The sequence below is a fragment of the Nicotiana tomentosiformis genome, chromosome 4 (assembly GCF_000390325.3).
Source record: "Nicotiana tomentosiformis chromosome 4, ASM39032v3, whole genome shotgun sequence".
Classification (NCBI taxonomy): Eukaryota; Viridiplantae; Streptophyta; class Magnoliopsida; order Solanales; family Solanaceae; genus Nicotiana; species Nicotiana tomentosiformis.
The window spans coordinates 110,340,788-110,355,857 of record NC_090815.1 but is presented as its reverse complement, the minus strand read 5'-3'; the positions used below and the strand labels follow the sequence as shown (position 1 = coordinate 110,355,857).

The window sequence follows — 15,070 nt, the reverse complement described above, 5'->3', positions numbered from 1 at the left end:
GTGGAGTTGCCAATGTCATCCCCTGTTGTTGGTCCACACTCCACTGTAGTCATTTCAGAGGGACAAATCGTTGATGGAGGTGCCAATCTAAGCGTCAATTTGAAGCCTTTTTTAAAGAGATTTTTTCCAAATATATACAATATTTAAAATTTATTTATCAAAATTATTCTAATTTTATATATTTTCCGCCCTAAACAAGGATTACTTACAAATTATATACAATCCATTATTAGTGCCTTAAATTAGGAAATTCAGTTACACCCTTTTCTTTTCTTTTTCTCTTCTCCTCTTTCCTTATTTTTCTTCCGCCTTAATATACGGTAATCAATTAAAGATGGATATCAAGCATAGGGCACAGCAATTAAAGGTAATTGTAGAAATAAAAACTACTTGAAACTAGTCATATGCAGCTTAGTAGGAAAGGCGTAGAGAATAATTATTTTCCCTATTGATCAGCTTCTGTCAAGCATACATACATCAAGTAAATCAATACAGACAGCACAACACTAAGAGCAACGGACATTTCCAAATAGATTTGTGACCTAACACTGTTAAGTGTTCGTCCCTTAGTAGTATAAGGAAACTTTAACATAAGGCACATAATTGTTACTAAATATTAATCAGGTGATATATTGATTGTCCAAGGTTTATCAAGGGTAAAATCTGTACTTGCCGCCTTAATTGGTTTTAACAAAACTTGGCTCTATGAATTTTATAAGAATTTGCTTATTTAATTGTTCTGTTTGGTTTAAATTTGCTATTGTTTTATTTTTCCGATATTTATTTAGTAAAAATAGAATGTTATTTTTATTTTATTCTACCACTTACTAATAAAATAAAAAAAACTTCATGTGATAAATGAAATTTTAAGTGACATCAACATCATACAAATTTGTATGGTACAACAACATATAAATTAAAAATAATTTCGTACAAATTTGATATATCTACAACTACATATAACTAAAAATAAATTTTATATAACTAATTATATAGTATAAAATTTATTTATAATTTATCTACAACTTTCATACATTATTTTTACCCAGTTAAATACAACTACAACATCATATAACTTAAATAAAATTTTCATACAAATTTGATACAATGTGTCTTTTGTATGAATTTTGTATATGATTTGTATATATTTTGTATGTGGCGTGTTCTTCTTCCTTTTTGAAATTTCAATCAAAACTCTCTCTTAATATAAATTTAATATATATCAACAATTTTATGTAAAACGATAGTATTTATAACTAAAATACAAATTTCATAAAACGATTCATACATTATACAACTATTTTTCAACTTTCATACAACATTCAAATAAAAAAATATATAACTACAATATAATACAACTTAAATACAGTTTACATACAACTTTAATACAATTTCGTAAGTATATTGTATGTCATGTCTTCTTCTTCTTCTTCTTCTTCTTCTTCTTCTTCTTCTTCGATTTTCAAGCTGAAATTCGGCCAAAATCAAGTCTAATTTTCACCAAACACCCTTAAAATTGAGATATAAACTCCAAAGAATATTTCCAATTTCTTGCAACAACACTCAATCCAAACAAATAATAGTTTATGAAAACCCAAATTCGAATTCAAAACTTCGAAGTTTTTTAATGGCTGTCAATGGTGGATAATCAAACACCTTCAAAATTTATTGATTGACAATTTTAATTCAAACATCAATTGTGCAATATGAAAGAAAATTGCCTGGTTAAAACTCTATAGTAAAACGATTGAAATTCATTGATGAATTTCATTAAAACTCTATACAAAAAGAAAGCATAAAAAATAAAGAACATCAAAGGAAGAAAAATTGGGGGAAAAAATAGAGAAGGAGAGATAGAGAAACGAAGAGAGAAAGAGACAGAGATAGGGAGGGGCAAGTATAAAGCAATGAGGAAATAACTGATATTCCTTATTCAATTTCTAATATAAAGGGATACTAATTTAAAAATTATTTGTATATAATTGGTAAACTGTATATGACCATGTAATTAAGTTAAAACTTGATTAGGGAGGGTAATAAAGTTTCATATATGGTATAGGAAGATAAAAATCTCATTGTTAAAACTTGATTAGGGAGGGTAATAAAATTTCATATATGGTGCAGAAAAGATAAAAATCTCTTTTTCAAAACATTATTATGGTTTTAGAACATTATTAAAATGATGTTCCTTGTCACATAGAAAGTCCAAAATGATTTCTTATCTTTAAAGTCACACTTAAAATGTTCCCTTATATAAAAGCAAGTTTAATAAAAATGAGTACTTTTCGCCCTTTTTCTGTTGAGAATGTATTTCTAATGGGAGTTGCCCCTCTCCACCCCCCACCCCCAAACCCCCCCAACCCCCCAAAAAAAGGCTTATAATGGCCATTTATCTCTAAAGGGTACACTAAGAATGATCCTCACCATATTGTAAGGGATATTAATAGTCTGTTTAGCCAAAAGAATTTTAAAAAATTATTAAAGAAAAAGTATATAACAGACCGTGAGGCGTGAGGATGACTTCCTAATTCTAATTTGTCTGCAAGATGGACCCTAAAATTTTTTTGATTCTAGGATAATTCAACAACTAAAGATGGAGTTTGTTACCAATTTGGTGATAATTACTCCTATGTGGATGTAGAATTAATAAGTTTAAGGAAGGTCAAATACATAGACAACCCATTAAATTTGGCCCAATTTTTTATTTTGGCACTCTAACTCAATCTTGTTCTATTTTGGCCCTCCAACCCCATTTCTTATGTTTCACTTTAACACAAAAAATTTTATCCGACATAAAAATGCAGCGCGTATACATACTTGCTTGGCCAAATACATAGACAACCCATTGAACTTGGCTTCATTTTTCATTTTGGCACTCTATCTCAACCTTTTCTATTTTGGCCCTCCAACTCTATTTCTTATGTTTCATTTTAACACAAATTCTTTTATCCGACGTAAAAATGCAGCGCGTATGCATACTTGCTTCTAATGTGTGACAACCATCCAATTAGATTTGGACACCTGTGTTTTTTATCCTTGTCAGTTGGGTTTAATCCAACCCTCTACCCCAAAAAAAAAAAAATTTTTTTTTTTTTTTTTTTGTAATTTCAAATTTTTGTTTTTTTCATTTTTTTGCACCCCCTCCCCCCGTTTTTCCCCGATATTTTCAGTTTTAGTTTTTTCATCTTTCGATTTACAGGTTCGAAATTTTACAAGTTTCAAAATGATTAGTTCAGAGCTTTATGTGTTTGAAAGTTTACGGGTTTAGAAATTATAAAGTTTACGGGTTTGAAAGTTCACGGTTTCGAAAGTTTAGCGATTCAGAAGTTTATGAAATTTGTGGGTATTTCAGGATATGCATGCACACACGTTTCACAAAATATAAAATTTATTTCAATTTTTTTTTTTTTTTTTTTTACGAAATCGACCAACTTCGTCATTTTTTGGCGAAAAAATGCAAGAAACTCTTTTAGTGTCCCGGAAAATTTATTTTTTAAGAAACCAACTGAAATCGATTGGTTTTCATATAAACAGTAAATGGAAAAGGAAATAATGAAGATGAAATATTGGGGAAAGAAGTTGGGGGATTAAAAATGGGGCCAACAATTATTTTATTACTGTTGGAGAAGGAATTTTGCTATAAACAATCTTCCTCACGCGCCTACCATGTGAGTCAATTCACACTATGTGACTAGTTAACTTTCATGTTAAAATGAAATATAAGAAATAGAGTTGGATGGCCAAAATGGAACAAGGTTGAGATAGAGTGCCAAAATAAAAAATGGAGCCAAGTTCAATGGGTTATATATGTATTTGGCCTTTATGTTATTACCGTTGGAGAAGGAAATTTGCCCAAAAAATCTCTCTCACGCGCCTACAGGGTGAGGCAACTTATACTATGAATCTAGTCAGTTTTTGCGTTAAAGTGAAACATAAGAAATGAAGTTGGAGGGCCAAAATAGAATAAGATTGAGTTAGAGTGCCAAAATAAAAAATTGGGCTAAATTTAACAGGACTTATATTTGGCCTTTAAGGAATTAATCAAATCAAAATCCAAGCCGGGGACCATTGAGACAAGACATTGATATGATGAGAATTGCGAAAGTGTGAGGGCCTGATGTCAAAAAATTCATGAACGAAATAACAAAATTTAAAAAGTACCAATCCGAGGAATATTTTTTTTTAGATTTTGTCCCTGTTGGACTAATCTAATCAAATGTTATATTGTTTTTGACTATGCATGAAATTTAAGAAAAAATGAAGTATTTTGAAATTTGTGGTCCTAAACAAGTCAAAAAGGGACCCAGAGTATTTGTGTAGTTATAAAAGCTTCTTATTAAGGATAGAATTGTAAGTTCAATCAAATTTGTTTTCAAATTTAGAAATGAGTCATTCTTTTTTAAACGGACCAAAAAGAAAATATGTTCACATAAACTGGAACGGAGGGAATAGTTGAATTTTCATCTCATCTAACTTGGAGTTTTTACGTAGAGTGTGTTAGGTGTTTGTCCTGATTTTTTATCATATTTAGTTTTCCTATCTGTTGAAGGAAAATGCAACATATTTATCATAATTGAATTTTCCTATTCTTAGAAGGAAACATAAATCTCTCATATTTGGCTAGTCCCTTTTTTGGAGGAAAATATTTGGATTTCTATAAGTTGAGGGTCCTTCGTTCTATTCAGTAACATCCACAATTTAGTTATAAGGCGTTTGAGAGTCTTGTTTAGGGGGGGATTTCATGGCAAGTGTTAGCATGCCACTTGTGTTTGTCTCTTTGTGAGGTTGTTCTCTCGATATTTTGTACTCTCTTTTATATAGTAGATTGCTCATCTCCGCTTGTGGACGTAAGTCAATTGACCGAACCATGTTAAATGTTTGTGTCTCTTTTGATATATTTTTTTTTATTGTCTATTTTATCGTCGTTCAAAATTTATTTTACTAGCTTCCCGACAACACATGATTATTTCGATTTGCAACATTATCTATAATGCAAAGCCAAACGTAGCAATTATCTCCGTCCATTTGACGATTTTCTACAAATCTTACATTTGGAAGCTTGGAATTTGGGAAGTCCAAGAAGTATCAGCTGAAGGACTCGGTTTTCGGACAAAGCCATTTCAAAGATTCGTTTTCCGTACTTTTTTGTTTAGAACTTTTTGTCAAATGTTGTTACACCTTAAAATGATAAATTATTCGCAGTTGATGTGTTTATTTAAGTTTATGTGTCCCTAATACAGAATTTTGCTCATTTAAATCTGCTTATCAATTGGGCTTTGGGAGATTATACTAGACGAACATCCTAGCTTAATGGTTCTAACGTAAACCGAAAACAATAGTACTAATTTTTAAAACCGATAACGAAAAGGAAAGTCTTGAAAAAACGATAAAATTTTCTTTGTTTGACCTATAAGTTATGAATTTAAATTGTAAAAATAATTATTAAAATTTGTATTAGAGTAGATAGTCTATATCACATGTGTTAGGTGCGACTTTTGCCTAGATATTGAATGAACGCAAAATGTATTATGTATCGGAGGTGCTTTTTGATAAGGAGGAATAAAAGACGCACGGCAAACGTATAATTGACCAATAAAAAAGCAGAAGATCATAAAGGCACGGTGGCTAAAGACATAGCAAAGGGACACTACACTGCTGCAATGATGAGGCAAAGTGCAAATGGGAATCTAACAGCAATGCCATATTGCAGAACCACCTCTTTGTTGTGTAGCAAAAAGGTGTAAAGGCAAAGGCGAATTGGTTTCAATTCCTACGCCATCTTTGGAGTTTGGACCATAAGGAAAATGTGGTTGCTACCCTTTTCCTGATCTTACCATTATTAAAGTATTTTGTATACGGGTGAAATCGAGCCCGTAGGACGCTTCAATTTTCGATGAAGTGAACGGAGCAGGAAACGAAAAGGTAAGGAATCGGAATCGAGGCCCCTTGATCCGGGGTACGGGAAAAACACCCGTCCTCGGGAGTATCGGGGCCACGACTCCCAGGTTCGGTTCGAACTCCAAAAGCCTCGGAGAGCATTACCAGACAATCGAGTACGACCAACAAAAGGCTGTGATGTCCGCGACCAACCGGATATCACGGCGTGGATCTCGGTATATATCGGCAGAGAACTGGTGAATAGTTAAAGGAAAGATTTTTACCTTTTATGGAATTGTACTTAGGGTAAAAGTCTCATGTTACATAAAGGGGGTTTGATTATTCATTAGGGACATTGTAACACGTACAACAATGCAATATACTCTTATTTTCTCTGTTATTCAAAGCTCTCACTTTTGTTCATCAAATCATTAGTAACGTGAGCCCGGGTTCGAAGGCATGCATTCCATTAAGTTGTTACTAAGTCCGGGATCACCCCTCTTGATTGGTTTGATAATTTATCATGTCCTTTATCTGTTTAATCTAACGCAATTTATCGCTTTTATTGAATTAATCCACGTATTCTTAAAACCACTTACAAATTTAATTATTATCTGTTTTTTTAGGGCAAACATATTTCCGTATGGTTGGTTCTCTGGGAAGACTATGGAGATGGCTTTTAATCTTTGTACGTGAACTTGTCTCAAAGATCATTTTAAGGGTTTAAGTTCTATGCTTTTATTATAGAACAGTAGAACACAATTAGATTATTTATTAAGTAATTATAAATAAATTTTTTGATAAACATTAGTTGGTGATAAAACAATAAGAAACCTACTATCACATGCTTAAAGTCAATGATAGTGCAAAAGAAATAAATTATATTGGCGATGAATGTAATTTTAATCCTTTTCTAAACCTTAAACTAAGGGACAATGTTTAGTTTTAATGGGTAGCAGTGATGGAGTTTTTTGTGTACATTTATTACTGTCCTCAATCTGAGAACTCCCTCTAGTCTATTTTAATTAATTTTTTTTATTGTTTGAACACATATTAAATAATCCACTTTTTACATTAGCTAATAATGAAATTGACCAAATTAATCTTTACTATCTTTAATTTGTTTACTGAAAATATAACAGAACTCCGAGATTTTTTATTTTAAGAGCAACTTTAGAAAAAAAAATTAATTCCTTCTTGATATATGAAAAAATTAAATATTATGGATCACAAAAAAAAACTTTAAAAAAACTAATTAAAATGGACTGGATGAAGTAATATAGTACTGCATATCTAGTTAAAAAAGGCTTTTACATATATATGTGGAAACTAAATTGTACTACTATATATTACAGAAAAAATATATAATGAGTATAATAATGCTTCACACTACTAACTTGAAAGTTGGACCCTCTGTTAAAATAGGAGAAAAAGAAGTGCTACTAGTAGGTGAAGAGATGTCTCATTACATAATCAATCACTTTTGAGCAATGATAGTAGATAAACATAATAATAGAAAGGTTAAAAAGCAAAATATAGTCAATAATGCACAACATTGTTTAATCTTGATTTAGAGTACTAGAGTATAAAACCTAGGTGCTAGGCCTAAAGATTCAATCACAACGAGCCAACCTTGTTAAAAAAAAATTAGTACTAGTTCCTTTCATTCTGTTCACCTTTTTCTTCTTCTTTTTTTTTTCCTATTCCGCGAGTAACTGATTAGCATTAAGATTTCAGTTCAAAATGGACCCGAAAGTTCATCACCAACTAAACGACAATTCGCACACATTTTAAAGAGAGTGAGGGACCTGCAGTCACAACTCATGAAAGGATTAGTTTCTAAAATTGAATAATACTGATCCTAATTAATTAGTTCTAGATCTTTTACCCTGTTGAACGAAAGATTATACAATAATGTTATAACCTAATTATTTTTTTAGCTTGTATCTCATCTAAATTGGAGGTTTTCTGCAGAGAACAAAATGCAGAAGTATGTTCTGTAATGTAAAGACAAAGTAGCATCATCTTCGTTCGTTTGACGAATTTCTGCAAATCCTCCTTTCGGTTTTCAGTTTTGACTTTAGCGTCATTTCTTATGTTCCATAGCCCATAGGAGATTGGTTTCGTCATATTGAATTCCCACTTCTAATGATCAATTGAGCTAAACGTAACAATGATATTGAAAAGAACCTTTTTTACTAATAGATTACTTTGGCAACAAGAATACTACTTTATGAGGTTACCTAAATGATAATAATATTGTCAATAATAAGTAGAACTAGTTACTTGAAACTTTAAAGCATACAACATGTTACGATATGATAAAGTATATTGATAGTGTGTACAAATTATTTACATATAGCAATTTTATTTTCATATATTATTATTTCTACTAAATTATAATTAGAAAATTGATTTAGAATTCATTTAGATGACATCCAAATAATTTTTTGCTCACACTGTCTTTCCACTAAACCATCAGAAACTACTATAGTTTAGTGTCTATTAACTTCTTATAGCTACCATATACATATTTACTTCCTATAGCTACTATTTTGTTGCTACCGGACTGTATTCGATGTATTCGCGTTACTGTATTCATGAATACAGTAATAGAATTCGCCTAATAAGTAGAGAGTCCAGTTGTTTAATAACAGAAAGAGGATCAATTAGCGTAAATCACTCCTAATTTAACTCAACAAAATCAATTCTACAAATTTTCATTGCTATTGTGTTGTATTCCATGTATCTGCGAGACTGTATTTATACATACAATGAGGTAATCCGCCTAAAAATAGGGATTACATCTGTTTAATTCTGTATTCCATGTATTCGCGCGACTGTATTTATAAATACAGTGAGGTAATCCGCCTAAAAATAAGGATTACAACTATTTAATTCGGTATTTCATGTATTCGCGTGAATGCATTTATAAATACAGTGAGATAATTCGCCTAAAATAGTGATTATGGGTGTTTAATAACGGAAAACGCAATATTGAATTGTATTCAATTTCACTATATTGAATTCTGTTGAATTCAAACAACAAAAAATCAAGAAATAGGGTATATATCGTTCTATTCAATTCGATTGTATACATTGTATTCAATTCACCAATATTCATTATTCACTATTATACATTGTATTCAATTCATCGTATTCAATTTGACTGTATTCAAACAACAAAAAATCACAAAAACAATGATATTCAGTTGTATCCAAAAAACACAGATCTTCAGAATACATAAATACATACGGAAAAAATATATTTATATAAAAATATAATATATTTGAGTGTATTCGTACAGAATACAGTGTATTTGTATCATTGTATGTGACTCAATAGCAAAGAAGAGAAGAAAGTTTATCGGAGATGGCGTTTTACGGCCAAGCAAAATACTGTATACATTATATTAAAACTAAAAATTGAGACGAACAAAAACCCGGCCCTCAAATCTTCTCTGATGACTCTGCTTCAGATTTCCAAAAGCTCAATCTGTAGCCATGGCCAGATGACGAGTATTTGGCGTGTATAAAATTTAAACTCGTACTCTGTTAAATTATAGTATAGAAAGATGTCAAACTCACAGAGATTGGTTTATCTATTCTACATACGTTTTTTGCTTTAATTACTATTTGAGAATACCATGATGAGTTGAGTTGTGAATTAACTAACTAAAAATGCATGAATAGAGCAATAAAAAATATTTTATTTTTCACAAATATAATAAAAAGGTGTTGGGATCATAACTTCACTTAATATTTCTATTATATAATAGATAAAATTATCCTTTAATTTTTATTTCTCACAAATATATAAATGCCCCTCACGATTACATTTATATATTATTACTTAAGTTGAACAATTAATTGTAATCCTCTCGGTTATACAAATTAATCATCAAAATAGTAATATTAAAGAGCCAGAAATATATGCTTAAACTAAAACTTGCTCTTTTTAGTAGGTCCCTTTCGGTTGCCCTACTTGTTATAACTTATTACTATAATATTCGCCTCTTTCGATTACAAATAAGTGTAGAATCAATTTTAACATATAAGAGTTAATGTAACGACCCAGCCAGTCATTTTGAGAGTTGTAGCCCTATTCCCCCATTTATTGCTCAATTTATACTTCACAGTTGTTATGTGACTAGCCAGGGTGATTAGTTTGGGTCTGGTGACGTTTTAGGAATGAATTGGAACACTTAGTTCCAAGGTTTAAAATTAAGTTGAAATAGTGACTGGATGTCGACTTATGTGTAAACGAACCCGGAATAGAGTTTTGATGATTCCAATAGCTGCGTATGGTGATTTTGAACTTAGGAACGTGTCCGAATTTTTTTTTTTGAAGTCCGTAGTGGAATTTGTCTTGAAATGGCGAAAGTTGAATTTTTGGGAAGTTTGACCGGGGAGTTGACTTTTTGATATCGGGGTCGGAATCCAATTCTGAAAATTTTTATAGATCTGTTATGTCATTTATGACTTGTGTGCAAAATTTGAGGTTAATCCGAATTGATTTGATAGGTTTCGGCATTGAATGTAAAAGTTGGAAATTCTTAAGTTTCTTAAGCTTGAATTGGGGTATGATTCGTGGTTTTAGCGTTGTTTTATGGGATTTGAGATTTCAACTAAGTTCATATGAAGTTTTAGTACTTGCTGATGTATTTGGTTGAGATCCTGAGGGCCTCGAGTGAGTTTCGGATGGTTAACGGATCAAAATTTGGACTTAAACAGTTGCTGGAATTTTTCTGCTGGAAAAATCGAGGTCATGAAAATCGAGGTCATGAAAAATCGAGATCATGAAAATAGAGGTCATGAAAATAGAGGTCATAAAAATCGAGGGCATCGCCTGGACAGAAACTTTAAGTTATAAAACGAGGGTTTCTTCCTATTTTTTTTTATTTTTGACAAATTGGAGCTTGGGGAGAGGCGATTTTTGAGAGATTCTCAAGAAAAAACATCGGGGTAAGTGATTTTAACTCGGATTTGGTCAATATACACGAATATATCATTATTTTTATTTTTTAATTAGTGTTTTGAGGTGAAAATTTGGGGAAAATGAGGAAGAGTTCTTGGACTAGAATTTTGAGGTTTTGAATGGGATTTTTTTTTATCGGATTTGAGTAAAATTGGTATGGTTAGACTCGTGAGCGAATGGGCTTTTGGGTTTTGTGACTTTTGTCGGATTTCGAAACGTGGGCCCGGGGGGGCCGAGTTTGAGCCGATATCGATTTTTGGCTATAATTTGGTATTTTCTTGTAGAATTGATTCCTTTAGCCTATATTGATTATATTGTACTGCTTGTGGCAGATTCGGGACGTTTGGGGACCAATTCACGAGGTAAGGGCTTAGCGAAGTAAGAAATTACGCGGCTTTGAGGTAAGTAATACTTCTAAACTTGGTTTTGAGGGTATGAATCCCCGAATTGGTGTTATAATAATTGTTTGGAGGTGCCGCACACGATAGTTGAGAAGCGTGTGGACATGCACCATTGAAATTGTGACTTGAATAAATCCTGTAAAGTTGTAAAAATTAAAGAATCATGTTATTATCTGAACATTTCCCACGTGTTAGAGAAATTGAGCTGAGGCTCTTATTAAAGATCATGTTTAGGCTACGTGCCGATATTTTGGGACCCATGGGGTCGTGTTGATGTTGAATTATTTGTTTTAAAAATGTTCATTTCACACTTAGTCATATTCATCCATTGTGAGGATATTTATGGGATCGAGTTGCGCGCCGCAGCAGGCCATATTGGCTTTATATATATTATAATTATATGGATCGGGGTAGCCCACCTGCAACATGCCTTATAGACTTTATTATTATTATGGGATCGGACTGTACGCCACAGTAGGCCATATCGGCTTTATATAGTACTTGGACTGAAGAAGCCCCTCCGGAGTCTGTACATACCCCCATTAAGCGTAGATAATTATATATATTCGGGATGAACTTCCTAGGGCATGGACTTTCCTTACTTATTTATATGTTGTAATGAATTTTCCCTGGACATGGATCTTGTCCGTATCATTTACATTGGGGATAAATTACCCAGGGGCTGGATTGGCCTTACACGGTACTGAGTGACTGACTCTCAGCCGATGTGTATATATATACGGAACGGAATATCCCTGGGCTAGATTGGCCATAAACAGTACCGAGTGACCGAATAATTTGTGACCAGTATTTACATGAGGCCTTTCTACTGAGATGTCATATTCATATCATGCAGTACTAAGTTTAACTTGAAAGCATGCCTATATTTTTGTACCATTATTTATATTGGACTGTACCTGCGGAGCTCGTCACTACTTTCAGCCCAGAGGTTAGTTTTGTTACTTATTGAGTTGGTTGTACTAATACTACACTCTACACCTCGTGTGCAGATCCAGGTGCTTACGGATACGATGACTGCTAGATTTCAGAGTTTCTTCTATTGGAGACTATCAAGGTAGCTGTTTGACGTTCGCAGACTTGATTCCCTTCCTGTACTCAGTGACTATCAATCATACTTTGTATTCATCTAGATACTCATGTACTCAGTAACATCGGGTTTTGTGAATATTTATATTTGTATTTGTGAGATTTCTTCCACTGAATTTAATTATTCTATTTTCAAACTCAAGAGATATGGTGGTTTATTGAGATTGTCGGCTTGCCTAGTATTGAGATAGGCGCCATCACAATAGGTGAGATTTTGGGTCGTGACAAGTTGGTATCAGAGCCTAGGTTACATAGGTCTCACGAGTCATGATCAGATTGAGTAGAGTCTTGCGGATTGGTACAGAGACGTCTGTACTTATCTTCGAGAGGCTGCCGAAACCTTAGAAAAATTTCACTTTCTTGTATTCTGCCGTGTGAATTTGTGATTCCAGAAACTAAATTTTTGTTATTCTATTCTCTCACAGATAGTGAGGACACGTACTAACGGATCGGATGATCAGCCACCAGTACCACCTGTTAGGACCGCGAGAGGCCGGGGCCGTGGTAGAGGCCGGGGCCGAGGTAGAGGTCGAGGTGTAGCTGGTATAGTAGTTGGAGCAGCACCTGTTGCACCACCGGTTGCTCCAGCTTAGGAGCAGATTCTAGATATAGATAAGCCGACAGGACCAACTCAGGCACCAGCTGTGCCCATTGTGATTCTAGGCATTCAGGAGGCTCTTGCCTAGATATTGATAGTTTGCACTGGCCTTGCTCAAGTGGTTTCGGCTCAGGCCGCACCTGCCACTTCTCAGACCGGGGGAGGTACTCATACCCCTGTTCCCCGTACTCCAGATCAGGTAGTGCAGGGACTTCAGATACCGGGGGCACTACCAGTTCAGCCAATTGCAGCTGCTCAGGCCTCGGTAGTCCCCGTTATGGCAGATGATGAGCAGAGGAGACTTGAGAGATTTGGGAGGCTTAGACCTCCATCATTTAGCGGTGCTGAGTCATAGGATGCTCAGGTTTTTCTGGATAAGTACCAGCAGATGCTTCGGACATCGGGTATTCTGGAAACTAGTGGGGTCTCGTTCAATACTTTTTAGTTTTCTGGAGCTGCCTTAAGTTGGTGGGAGGCTTATGAGAGGCGCAGGTCGGTCGGTGCAATACCACTTACATGGCAGGAGTTCTCTGTTATATTTTTGGAGAAGTTTGTGTTGCAGTCTCGTAGTGAGGAGCTGCGCAGGCAGTTTGAGCAGTTACGTCAGGATGGAATATCTGTGATGCAGTACAAGATGGGATTTTATATGTTGGCTCGTCACACAGTTTGGTTAGTTCCCAATGATAGGGAGAGGATTAGGAGGTTCATTGATGGCCTCACATATCAGCTGCGATTACTTATGACTAAGGAGAGGGTATCTGATGCTACTTTTGATGAGGTAGTTGACATTGCTTGGCAGATAGAGACGGTCCATAGCCAGGAACGTGGAGAGAGGGAGGCCAAGAGGCCTCGTGGACCAGGTGGTTTTAGCGGTGCCCCTTCAGAGGGTCAGTTTTACCACGGTAGGGGTTGTTCTTACAGACACACTCAAGCGGGTCGTCCAGTTCACCGTGGTGCATCCAGCCATGGTTCATACATTTCTCATCAGGGTCAGTCATCTCTCGGTGTCCTTCCAGCCTAGAGTATGCCCCGTGCTCCTTCAGTTCAGGGATCATCTGTACTAGGTTCTTCTGGTAGTTATTCTGGTTCTCGAGGTCCGCCTCAGAACTCGCCACCATGCTTTGAGAGGGAGTGCTATGAGTGTGGAGAGTTGGGTCATGTGAGAAAATTTTGTCCCCGCCTTACTCAAGGTCTAGTTCAGCAGAGGAGTCAGGCTACTACTTCTGCACCAGTTGCTCCACCACCCTCCCAGCCAGCTCGGGGTGGGGCTCAGTCAGCTAGAGGTCGCCCAAGAGGGGGAGGCCGATCAGGTGGCGGCCAGGCCCGATTCTATGCTTTTCCTGCCAAGCCAGATGTTGTTGCTTCAGATGCAGTGATCACATGTATTGTCTCAGTGTGCCACATGGATGCTTCTATATTATTTGACCCTGGTTCCACTTATTCGTATGTATCATCATAGTTTACTCATTATATGGATATGCCCCGTTAGTCCTTAGTTTCACCTATTCGTGTATCAACGCCGGTGGGCGATACTATTATCGTGGACCATGTGTATCGGTCTTGTGTGGTAACTATTGGGGGACTAGAGACTAGAGTTGATCTCTTACTGCTCAGTATGGTTGATTTCGATGTAATCCTGGGTATGGATTGGTTGTCTCCATGTCATGTTATTCTAGACTATCACGCAAAAACCGTGACATTGGCGATGCCAGCGTTGTCAAAGATCGAATGGAGAAGTTCTCTAGATCAGGTTTACAGCAGGGTAATTTCTTATTTGAAAGCCCAATGTATGGTTAGGAAGGGGTGTTTGTCATATTTGGCTTTTGTGAGAGATGTGGATGCAGATACTCCTACTATTGATTCAGTACCAGTTGTGCGAGACTTTCCGGATGTATTTCTTGTAGACCTGCCAAGTATACCGCCCTACAGGGATATTGATTTCGGTATTAACTTCGTGTCAGGCACTCAGCCCATTTCCATTCCTCTGCATCGTATGGCACCGACTGAATTGAAAAGATTGAACGAGCAACTTCAGGAACTTCTTGATAATGGGTTTATTAGGCCTAGTGTGTGACCTTGGGGTGCACCGGTTTTGTTTGTGAAAAACAA

The 15,070-nt window shown here is 35.0% G+C and overlaps 1 protein-coding gene across 1 annotated transcript; it reads left to right on the top strand.

Moving 5' to 3' along the window:
- Positions 1 to 334: 334 nt before the first annotated feature.
- Positions 335 to 13,982, top strand: LOC138910336 (uncharacterized). Its single transcript, XM_070201567.1, has 2 exons — positions 335 to 367; positions 13,407 to 13,982. Exons 1-2 carry the CDS (start codon positions 335 to 337, stop codon positions 13,980 to 13,982), a joined length of 609 nt encoding a protein of 202 aa, XP_070057668.1.
- Positions 13,983 to 15,070: the final 1,088 nt, after the last annotated feature.

What these genes read in the sequence shown, in the direction of transcription:
- LOC138910336 (XM_070201567.1), top strand. Translation starts at nt 335, where the DNA reads ATGGATATCAAGCATAGGGCACAGCAATTAAAG. An exon ending in ATAGGGCACAGCAATTAAAG is followed by an intron (nt 368 to 13,406) that starts GTAATTGTAGAA and finishes AATACTTTTTAG; the next exon opens with TTTTCTGGAGCTGCCTTAAG.